The sequence below is a fragment of the Pelophylax lessonae genome (genome assembly GCF_965119305.1).
Source record: "Pelophylax lessonae genome assembly, chromosome: 4".
NCBI lineage: Eukaryota > Metazoa > Chordata > Amphibia > Anura > Ranidae > Pelophylax > Pelophylax lessonae.
In genome coordinates this window covers 552871765-552883807 of record NC_138771.1, presented here as the reverse complement: position 1 = coordinate 552883807, position 12043 = coordinate 552871765, and the positions used below count along the sequence as shown (strand labels likewise).

The 12043-nt window shown below is 39.7% G+C and overlaps 1 protein-coding gene across 1 annotated transcript in view; it reads left to right on the top strand.

Moving 5' to 3' along the window:
- Positions 1-11418, top strand: part of NUDCD3 (NudC domain containing 3) — a 44724-nt gene extending 33306 nt beyond the window's left edge. Inside the window, exon 7 of the mRNA XM_082254899.1 lies at positions 10960-11418. Coding sequence (XP_082111025.1) covers positions 10960-11070 — 111 coding nt within the window. The 3' untranslated portion in view covers positions 11071-11418. The remainder of the gene's footprint in view (positions 1-10959) is intronic.
- Positions 11419-12043: the final 625 nt, after the last annotated feature.

Sequence of the window (12043 nt, the reverse complement as noted above, 5' to 3'; positions counted from 1 at the left end):
CACCAGGTCATAGATCTATTTTTAGATCCTACTCTCAACTGTTTGAACATCTGGGACCAGTATCTAAAAATAGATCTATGACCTGAAAATAGATCGAACAGTTGAGACCAGGATCTAAAAATAGATCCTTGATCTAAAAATAGACTGAACATCTGGGACCAGTATCTAAAAATAAATCTATGACCTAAAAATAGATTGGTCTGTTTTTAGATCAAGGATCTATTTTTAGATCCTGGTCTCAACTGTTAGATCTATTTTTAAATCCTGGTCTCAACTGTTCGATCTATTTTTAGATAAGGATCTATTTTTAGATCCTGGTCTCAACTGTTAGATCTATTTTTCGATCCTGGTCTCCGCTGTTAGATCTATTTTTAGATCCTGGTCTCAGCTGTTAGATCTATTTTTAGATCCTGGTCTCAACTGTTCGATCTTTTTTTAGATCCTGGTCTCCACTGTTTGATCTATTTTTTTTTTTTTCTCCTTTTTGCTTCCTTCATCCTTACTTGATCTGCCTTTACTGCGTCCACTATCGCTTTCCTGTCTCTGAAAGCCTGCTCCATCGTCATTTTTACCAATCAGATCTCTTCTCACAATGAATTCTAAATCTAACTATATAAAACAACTTTTCAAACTCTTCAAATGTCTCAATAAACTCCAACTCTCCGAACTCAGAATAATTCTAGAATTCCTTCTCTCTCCAACCTCCAGACACTTCTTTTTTTTTTTTACCTCCACTGTTTGATCTATTTTTAGATCCTGGTCTCAACTGTTCGATCTATTTTTAGATCCTGGTCTCAACTGTTAGATCTATTTTTAGGTCAAGGATCTATTTGTAGACCCTGGTCTCAACTGTTCGATCTATTTTTAGATCAAGGATCTATTTTTAGATTCTGGTCTCAGCTGTTCGATCTATTTTTAGATCAACGATCTATTTTTAGATCCTGGTCTCAACTGTTAGATCTATTTTTAGATCAAGGATCTATTTTTAGATCCTGGTCTCAGCTGTTCGATCTATTTTTAGATCAAGGATCTATTTTTAGATCCTGGTCTCAGCTGTTCGATCTATTTTTAGATCAACGATCTATTTTTAGGTCCTGGTCTCAACTGTTAGATTTATTTTTAGATCACAGATCTATTTTTAGATTTTGATCTCAGATGTTCAATATATTTTTAGATCAAAGTTCTATTTTTAGACCCTAGTCTCAACTGTTAGATCTATTTTTAGATCCTGGTCTCAACTGTTATTTTTAGATCAAGGATCTATTTTTAGACCCTGGTCTCTTGTTAGATCTTTTTTTAGACCGAGCGTCTATTTTTAGACCCTGGTCTCAACTGTTAGATCTATTTTTAAATCAAGGATCTATTTTTAGATCCTGGTCTCAACTGTCAGATTTATTTTTAGATCAAAGATCTATTTTTAGATCAAGAATCTCTTTTTAGATTGAGATGCAATGGAGATATAGCCGCTCAGGTGAATATAATCAAACAATCAGAAGTTGGGTGCACATCAGATCTGCAGTCCAGGCAATGAATCACAAAGGAAAATAGACCGAACTCCGACATGAAAGAATCAATCGATTTATCCACATAAAGACTAACGTGGCAGTCATAGGAAATCATAGACAGGTCGACAAACAAAGAAGCAGTTGACGCGTTTCACGAATTGCATTCGCTTAATCATAACTAAAGACACACACATGGATAGACTGCATAAATAGGGACAGAACAGCTAAATGTCCTTAATATAATTGAGAGGAAGACCAATTAATGCTGTGTTCCCTTTGGGCAGTTAAAGCCATTGAAGCAAAGCTCCCTTCTCTATCTACTTAGAAACACAAAATATTAATGAAATAATGGTTCAACAGCCAAAGAAAAAAACATACTATGTGGAAAAAAAGAAGAAAAGAGAAGAAGCCAGCAAAATATATAAATAATAATGAAAAAATAAAATCATGAATGACAGAAAATATTTTGCTGAAACAAAGTAATTGGAGGGTATAAAAAGAGAAAAAAAAGAAATATTGTACATGTAAAACAATTTTGCATATATAGAATAAAATATCTATATCGTTGCAATTAAGTACTAATTCAATCAATATATATTATATATTAGATATATATATATCTCATAATCCAGATACATATTTAATAATGCATGTTAAGAGTGATCATGTATTCTCCATTTAGGACATTAAAGTCGGACAATACATTTTCATGGAGCTCAGAAAAGAAAAGAAAAGCAATCTAGGAAAAATGAAATAAAGATTTATAGTTTAATATATTTTATGAGTATAAACATCTTCCCAAAGTTCATAAAGGGACCAATCCAGTCCCAGGAAGACCTTTTGTCTCTGGAATTGGATCCCTAAATGAACATTTGGGAGAATGGGTTGATGGCCAGCCTCTTGTACAAACCCTACCTGGCTACCTTAGAGACACCAATCATATTTTAGACATTATGGATACCTTTGAGTGGAGTGAACATTTTGTTTGGATTACATGTGATGTTTCTAGCCTATATTCTTCCATACTTCATGATCTGGCTTTAGAAGCCATTCAGTACTCACTGAAACAGTATACATGCTTACCTGAAAGTTTACAAAATTTCACTATAGAAATTCTGGAATATCTTCTGGGACACAATTCTTTTCTCTTTGATGGAGTATTATATCTCCAGAGATGTGGGGCAGCCATGGGAGACAAGTTCTCACCCTCTCTTGCTAACCTATATATGGGTTGGTGGGAGAGGTCCCACGTCTATGGAGACAAGAACCCCTTCAGGGATCAGATCGCTCTGTATTTTCCCCTACATTGACAATCTGATTTTTGCGTGCCATCAAAATGTCAATTTAGGTCCTTTTTTGGATTATTTAAAAAAAAATAGATACAACCTCAAATTTAGAGGCCACAGGGATGTCAATAAAGTGCATTTTTTGGATGTCACACTGGAACATAGTGCCAATAAAGTAGTTACCCGACTATATAGAAAGCCTTTGGCAGGCAATAGTCTTTTGCATGCTAGTTCCAGTAATCCCTTTCATACCATAAAGGGCATCCCTGTTGGACAATTTCTTAGACTACGTAGGATTTGAAGTGATGTGTCAACTTTCAATAAGGAATCTGGTCTCCTTTATAATAGCTTTTTGGCACGGGGCTAACCAAGATGGTCTCTGGACAGAGCATATCATATAGCCCTTAAAAGAGACAGAGGAAGCCTTTTGACTACTAAAAATATAAACTTGAATATGAATGAGAATGAACACACTTGCAAACACATGAGCAAAATAAAAGTAAAAACAAAGATAGATATAAATTGAACAAAACTACAGATACCTCCATGACACTGGCCATTCTTTTTAGTTTAGAATTTCAGCAGATAAAACAGATTGTCCTAAAACACTTACCTATTTTATATAATGATAATATATGTGCCAAGGTTTTGGAGAAAGGTGTAAATGTGGTGGCCAAACGGGCCAAGACACTTTTTGTCTCCTAGTTTCTTTGCATCTCGGTACTGGAGATTGTTTATGTTGCCCACATGTCTTGCAATGAAATACATTTTATTCCTCAGTTTGTGATAGAACCTATGATATTGAAAGATTCTTCAATTGTAATACCAATTTTTGGATTTACCTTATTACCTGCAAGGCATGTTCGGTACAATATATAGGTAGAACTACTCGCAAGCTTAAGGAAAGGTTTCGTGAACATCTTAGCGACATCAGAGGATGCAAGTCCACAAATGACGCTTGTCATTTCAATCAGGAATATGGGGGGGACCTTTGTTTGGTTCTAGTACAAGTCATAGAACGGGTAAGGGCACCTTGTAGGGGGGAGATGCCCTTACCCATTCTACCCTCCGTTTATACCCTCTGATTCCTTTTTTGTTTCAGCAAAATATTTTCTTTCATTCATAATTTTATTTTGTCATTATTATTTATATATATTTTGCTGGCTTCTTCCCTTTTCTTCTTTTTTTCCACATAGTATGTTTTTTTTCTTTGGCTGTTGAACCATTATTTCTCTAATATTTTGTGTTTCTAAGTAGATAGAGAAGGGAGCTTTGCTTCAATGGATTTTACTGCCCAAAGGGGACACGGCATTAATTGGTCTTCCTCTCAATTATATTAAGGACATTTAGCTGTTCTGTCCCTATTTATGCAGTCTATCCATGTGTATGTCTTTAGTTATGATTAAGCGAATGTAATTTGTGAAGCGCGTCAACTGCTTCTTTGTTTGTTGAGCTGTCTATGATGTCCTATGACTGCCACGTTGGAATTTTTTTTTATGTGGATAAATCAATTGATTCTTTCATGTCGGAGTGCGGTCTATTTTCCTTTGTGATTCTACATTGCCTCTGGACTGCGGTTCTCTTTTTAGACTCTAGTCTCAACTGTTAGATCTCTTTTTAGATCACAGATCTATTTTTAGATCTTGGTCTCAGATGTTCAATATATATTTAGATCAAGGATCTATTTCTAGATCCTGGTCTCAACTGTTAGATCTATTTATAGATCAAGGATCTATTTTTAGATCCTGGTCTCAACTGTTCGATCTATTTTTAGATCAAGGATCTATTTTTAGATCCTGATCTCAACTGTTCGATCTATTTTTAGATCAAGGATCTATTTTTAGATCCTGATCTCAACTGTTTGATCTATTTTTAGATCAAGGATCTATTTTTAGATCCTGATCTCAACTGTTCGATCTATTTTTAGATCAAGGATCTATTTTTAAACCCTGGTCTCCACTGTTAGATCTATTTTTATATCAAGGATCTATTTTTAGATCCTGATCTCAACTGTTCGATCTATTTTTAGATCAAGGATCTATTTTTAGATCCTGATCTCAACTGTTTGATCTATTTTTAGATCAAGGATCTATTTTTAGATCCTGGTCTCAACTGTTTGATCTATTTTTAGATCTAAGTCTCCTATAACTATGGTGGACCCGGCAGGCATATCGTATAAAAATTGCCTTATTTTCAGACCACATCTTGCTACCTAATTTTTTTCTCTTCCAACAGTCCTACTGCGTTTTTGCCTCCTTATCTGGCCTCCACGTAAACCAAGCAAAATCACAAGCAATTTATGTGTGCTTGACAGAGAACATGTCAAAAAACAAACAATAATATCCAGCTCTCTTACCAGCCAGCCTGCAACATACCAAACTGGCCATGTCTAACAGTTCACATTACAAACAACGGGTTTCATTTGCACACATTTGCAAATAAATGCGTAAGCTGCAGTAGACCCGCCATGGCACCCCAGTGTACTGCAGTCCTAACTCTATAATTTTGAGAGTCTCCCAAGTTGGGAGCAGGTATATAATAATGAATAGTGTGCCTGGAGGGAGCCCACCCCTTAAAGTTTCAGGGACGCACTGGACAGCCAGCAAAGGTACAATGGCAGCTGAAGGTATACAGTGCATCTCCGCACCAATTTACCAACTTTACAAACAAATGGCAACTACCCCAACCAATAACCTCTTTGTGCTGCATTAGTGGTACCAGTGTCAGTGTTTGTTAACCCCCCCCCCCCTCGCTGCAGCATAAAGGGGTTAATTAATACTGACGCAGATGCCACTAATGCAGCACAAAGGGGTTAATTAACTGCCACTGGTCATGAAAGCATCATGCCTTCATTCTATATATTGCTAAAAGCAATTAATTACCCCCCTCCTCCCAAAGAGTTAACCACTCAGGCAGCTTACAGGAAAAACCAGACATCATTACACTGTCAATGTGGATAGAAAATTAGGAAGGAGGATCTGATCTGCCAGACCACTGCTTTTGTCTAGGTTCACACTGAATGCGGTGTTGAAATTGTGTGACTTCACTTAAAATCGCACGGTTTCAAAACCACATGTCAGTGCGACTTCAGATGCTACTTGGCTTACATCTGTGCCTTTTTATTTTTATTATGTATTTTTCACCTTGTGGATGCCTCTTGGCCCATTTTATTCTATTTTTTTAGGGTACCAGCACATTGGTGCTAGTTGCACTGTCTTCTTGACTGCATTGTCCCGCTGGTTCAACAAGGGTTCAAAAGCAGTTGTCGGGAGGCCATTTCTCAGCAATGACAGAGAGGAGGGGATCAAGGAGTGGGGGGGTTCCCAAAATCCCTCATCAGGCAGGGAGTAACCTTAATTTACCTCCCCTTGCAAAATATTCCCTGGCTATCAGTTGTTTCAGTGAGGGTCTGACTCCCTCCACTTGTCTGATCTTTCCACTACCTCCGAAGCACGTTCCTCCAGTTCCTTTTTGTCTGGGGAGGAATTCTCATCTCCTGTTGCTAGAATGCAACACCAGCTTTCCAAAACCCTTTCTGGTTTGGACCATCTCAGTAGCAATTGGAAAGGTTCCACCTCCCCTCCTACCTCCCTTATTGACAACGGAAGAACATGCTGAGGAAAAGGTGCAGGGAGATGTGGAGGACTCCTAATTTGAGGAATCTACTCCTGAGAAATCCCAGGGCCAGGGTTTTATCTCAGACCCAAAAGGCCTTTGTGGGCTTTCTTGCGAAAGTGGTCCAGACCAATTTAAAGCTACTGCTTCCTGAGTCCTCCTCGCTCAAAGGTTTCAGGATTTAGATCATAGTGCCTGCCACAGCATCCTCAATCTTTTCCGGTACAGCATGATTTAAAGGATGTATTATATGCGGATTGGGCCCACCCTGACAAGGTGTTTATTGCACCAAATAGTTTTACTCAACATTGCCACATGAAAAGTGAGTTCACCAAGTAATGAAGTATGCCTTCCATAGACAGCTGTTTCCTATCTAAAGAAAACCCTCAGGGTTCCAGCGGACAATGACCCGGTATTTAATGATTCTTCAGACAAAAGTCTAGAGAACTTATTTAAAGCTTCCGATTTAAGCCTGTCAAATGATCATCAGGTGCCTTAAAGGATTGTGTCCAAAAACTTTCCCAGCTGGGCATTTTGTTGGTGCACATGCGCAGGATCTTTTGACTGAAGTGCTGATCAGGGGAGTTGCTTTGTGAGAAGCATGTTGAATGCTTGCCCTTTCAAGGGGCATTTTTGTTTGGTCCTGCTCTGGATGATTACATCCAGAATGTAACTGGTTAAGAGTACCCCGTTGCTGCTTAAAAAGAAGCTGAAGCCTGTAGTAAAAAAACCTGCCACTACTACTTCCAAAAAAAATGCCTTTTTTAGCCACCACCGTCTCGGGCTTCAATTTCAAACCCAATTCCTGCAAGAAGACATGGACACCAAAGCCCTTTAAGCCAGGAGAGAGGTCCACCCCCCAATGAAGGGGGTGTGACATTGTAGGAAGAATGTGAATGCTTAGGTCAAGGTTACAAGCTTGTACTTCAGAGCCTTCTCTCTCTGGTCTTTATGCTTTCAAATGTTTCTTTTAAATTCACAAAAAAGGACTTTTTTTTTTTTTTTTCCAAGCTGTCAATCACCTACTATCATAAGGAGCGATCACCCTGGACCAAGAGAGGGAAAAGGTTTCATAGTTTTTACTCAAACCCCTGGATCTCAAGAGGCTCAACAAGTTTCTCCAAATTTTGACTCTCCATATGGAATTGGTGCGAACAGTGGTTGCACATCCAATCTTCTTACCTCACCAAAGGTTTCTGTGGTTTGAAGACCACCACATTGTTTGTGGTGCTGCCATTCAGCCTGTCCGATTCTCTGAAAAATTGAACTAAGGTGTTAGCCCTGGGTTTGTGGCTCTTATGTATTTAGGGTATTCCTGTCATATGTTACCTGGATGACTTGCTTTTTAGGGAGCAGCCTGCTCCACTGCTGATGTTCAATGTGAAGCGAACAATGCTGACTCTGAAAAGGTTTGAATGGGTTCTGAATTTTTCAGGAGATGGCCTTAGATATTTAGGTACAATTTTGGACATGGTCCAGTCAAGAGTGCTCCTACCTCGGAACAAATGTCTTGCTCCATGAACTCTGGTGGAAATGCTACAAACTCTGCCAACCCCATAATTCAGCTTTGCATGAGGGTTCTGGGGAAAATGGTAGCCTCCTTCAAGGCAGTTCCTTCTGCCCAGTTTCATTCCAGACTCCAACTGAATGTCTTGTAAACATGGGGCAGGAGGATACAGTTGTTGGACTTTCTGATGCAGTTACACCCCAGAACGAGACCCCTGACTGGTGTATCTCTTCCAGCCTGTTGGGCAGGAGTGGAGATCTTGACAATCTATCAGGGACTTATTTACTGCACAAGAGGTATTGGACCATCCGCATCCTGTAATTGAGGGCAATTGCATCTTTCCCTGCTGCATTGGTCAGTGCTGGAGAGCCTCCCTGTAAGGTTCCAGTTGGACAACGCCATAGTGGTGGTGTACATAAATCATCAGGGAGGCACCAGAAGTTGGGCTGCTCAGAAGGAAGCAGATCTCTTCCTGTCTTGGGCAGACTTTCATGTCCTCCACCCTGTCTGCCATCCAGATTCCTGGCACAGAAAACTGGCAGGCAGATTTTCTCTGACTGACTGACTGCCTTGGGGGAGTGGGCGATCTACCGAGAGGTGTTCAAGGAACTCTGCTGAACATGGGGATCCCCAGATGTGGATCTTCTTGCATCCAGGTTCAGTGCAAACCTGGACAGATTCATATTCAGGACAAGGGACCCCTGAGTGTTTGCAGTGGATATGCTAGTGCCATAGTATTAGTTCTGTCAAAATGATGCTTTCCTATCATTACAGCTTCTACATTGCTTCGTGAGATTTGGGCAGGAGGCATTCAGGTCATCCTGACTGTCCCAGCCTGACCCAGGAAAACTCTGACATAAAATTGTCAGTGGGAGAACCATGGATCCTACCAGATCACCCTAAAATCCTGTTACAAGGTCTGATCTTCCATCCTTCTGTACAGTTGCTGACTGAAACTAGTTGGCTTTTGAAGGCTAGGAAGGCGACTGCCAGGAAGATTTACCACAGAACTTGGAATTCATATTTTTGCTGGTGAAAAGCTCGGGGACTTCATCCTTGTGTGTTGTGGACTGCATCCTGCTGTTTCTACAATCAGGGATTGATCCGGGGCTGTCCTTGAGTACAATCAAGGGTCAGATTTTAGCCTTGGCTGTCCTTTTTCAGAGACCAGTTGCTTTGCATTCCTTGGTGTGTGCCTTTGTACAAGGGGTCACATGTATTGTTCCACTGGTTAACTGGTTAAAGTGGGACCTCAACATGGTATTTTCTGTATTTCACCCAAATTCATCCTGGACATTCCCCTGAAATTAGTCTGGTTAACTTGAAGGTTATTTTTCTGGTTGTCATTACTTTGGCCAGAATTATCTGCTCTTGCTTGTAAGGAACCGTTCTCAGTGATCCATCGTGACAGTGAAAGTGTTTTTTGCAGCCTTGGCAATCTTTTCTTCCCTTTTTTTTTTAAACCTAAGGTGGTCTCTTCATTCCATCGTAACTAAGACATTGTGTTACCTTCCTTCTGTCTTGGGCCTCAGATGCTGAATGACAAGTCTCAATATACATTTTAATGTGGTTCATGCAGTCAAGATTTACCTGAAGGAGACTGCAGGAATTTGTTGGTCTGATTTCATTTTTGTGCTTCCTGAAGGCCTTAGGAAGGGTCACATAGCTTCCAAATGTATCATTTCTCAAGGGATCTATGAGCTTATTTCTCAAACTTACAGTCCAAAGGGCAAAATTCCACCATTTTCAGCGATGGCTCATTCTACCAGGAGTATTGGTGTTTCCAGCATCAGGCTTCGGTAGCACAAGTTTATAGAGCTGCTAACTAGTCTTCAATTCATGCTTTTTATAAGGTTTTAACAAGTGAATGTTCAAGCCTCTGAATACACAATCTTTGGTCATCAGGTCTTGCAGGCTTCTGAATAAGGTTCCAAACTGGTCTGTTTTAGTTGTTTGGGACTTGTTGCACTCCTCTCATATTCAGTACTTTGGGACCTCCCTGTCGTAATAGATCTGAAGATACCTGATGTACGATAAAGAAAATGGGATTTTTGGTTTACCTGCAAAATCTTTTTTGGAGAGTACATAACAGGACACAGGGATCCCACCCATCTTCTTTTGTTGATTCACGATTTGCTAAAAAGCTGAAGCTATGTCTAGCTGGGAGGGGTTATGCCTGGGAGGGGATTTCCTGTTTTTTTTGCCAGTGTCCAGCTGAAGATGGCAGTATAATTCTATCGTAATGAATATGAAGATACCCTGTGTACTGTGATGTACTCCAAGAAAAGGATTTTACAGGTAAACCAAAGCTCCCATTTTCATTAAGTGTATGCCCAGCCTTTCCATACTGCTCTGTTCCCTGCCAGCAGCCAGGAGAAGAAGCCTTGTGTAAACTTTCTTTGTTATAAGTTTACAGCAGGATATAGACACTCTGACGCATCTTGCCAGATAATGGACTGTAATTTCTACCCCAGGCCAGTGGTCCTCAACCCTGGCCTACAGGGCCCACTAACAGGCCAGATTTTAGGTATTACCTTGGGGAGATGCAGACTAGAGTACTGCAATCACTGAGCAGCAAATGATATCACCTGGGATTTATTTCAGTTATCTTGCAAATCTGGCCTGTTAGTGGGCCCTGTAGGCCAGGGTTGAGGACCACTGCCCTAGGCAGTATCTTCTACACCTGATAGCCCCACTGGCGTTTTCCCTGTAGTTTCTCATTTCCTGCAGAAATGCACACAAGCATTTAATTTGCCAAACTCTCTGCAGCCAATTTAATCTAAATATGGAAAGTTTTACCTGGTGATTGGTAGGCAAGATTGGTAGCTCCTAAAACTGTGCAGTCGCAGTGTGCTAGTGATTGTGAAGACCTCACTGACTTCTAAGTGAAATAAAAGGGTTTCCTAATTATCACAAACTGCATTCTAAACACCTCTGATTGTAGCAATTCCTTACTTTGGTCTCTCCTTAAAGTTTTATGACTGGAGTGGTTAACGCTTTGCCCATCTGTGCCACTTTGTGACCATACTGTTTTCTTTTTTCACAGAAAGTCCATGACATGCTGAAGAAAGGATGGGATGCAGAGGGATCGCCATTCAAGGGGCAGAAGTTTGACCCTTCCATATTTAATATTTCCCCAGGTGCTGTGCAGTTTTGAGAAGAAGGGTATACACAGGACTATTTATTTTTCTGTCCCTGCAGAGGTTGACGTTTACACTGCTCCATCTTAAAGGCCAAAGCTGCTTCTCTAAACCATTACAATACACACTTGTGTATAACAATGTGGTGATTAAAATCTGGCTTGTAATCATGTTCAACTGGGACTTGGTAGGGACTGGATTTTTACACATATTTTGTGAAGTGTTGAAATGAGTTGTTCTTTCCATCATTGTGCTGAGTTTATAGGGAAGTCACTGCAATTGATCACTTGCCCATGTATCACAAATATTCATATGTCTGCAGCTGGTTTTGTTTACACGAGGTTTCTAGTTTAAAAGGGAATCCCTATTGTGCTCCTGGTAGTTACATGCTCTACCCTTTACTAATACTTTAGTTTGAATTCATATGCAATGGCAAAAGCTGGTGTCCTATGGTACTGCACCATATACAAATGTGCCAATCACTTCACAGGGAAAAAAAAAAAAAACAGCCAAACGTGGAGAGGAACCTTTTGTGTGCCTCTATAGACTGGTGAGGAACAGACAGAAATATCAGTTTAAATTGCAAATCTTTTTTAACTATGCAGTAAAAAACAGGCATTTTAGGCCAGAAGCTTTAGTAGTAATATACATCTAAAAAGAAGAGCCATTTTGTGTTCTCAGAGATATTCAGGATTGATGCATTTATGTCACATTTATTCCCTAATGCAGCATTGTTTTCTTTAGAAAAGCATATTTATATGACCTGTTGACATTGGCTTTATATTAAGAAAAACAAAAAATAGCAATTTTTGACTTGCATGTAAATGACTTAACTTTAAGTACAGTACAGGACACAGAACTTGTATTTTTAGACCATAGGTTTTACACCGACTACATTCAGGTGATTGCAGTCACCTGAAGGTATAGCCAACACATAACCCATGGTATACAAATACAAGTCCTGTCCTGTACTGTATTTTAGGAACTAAT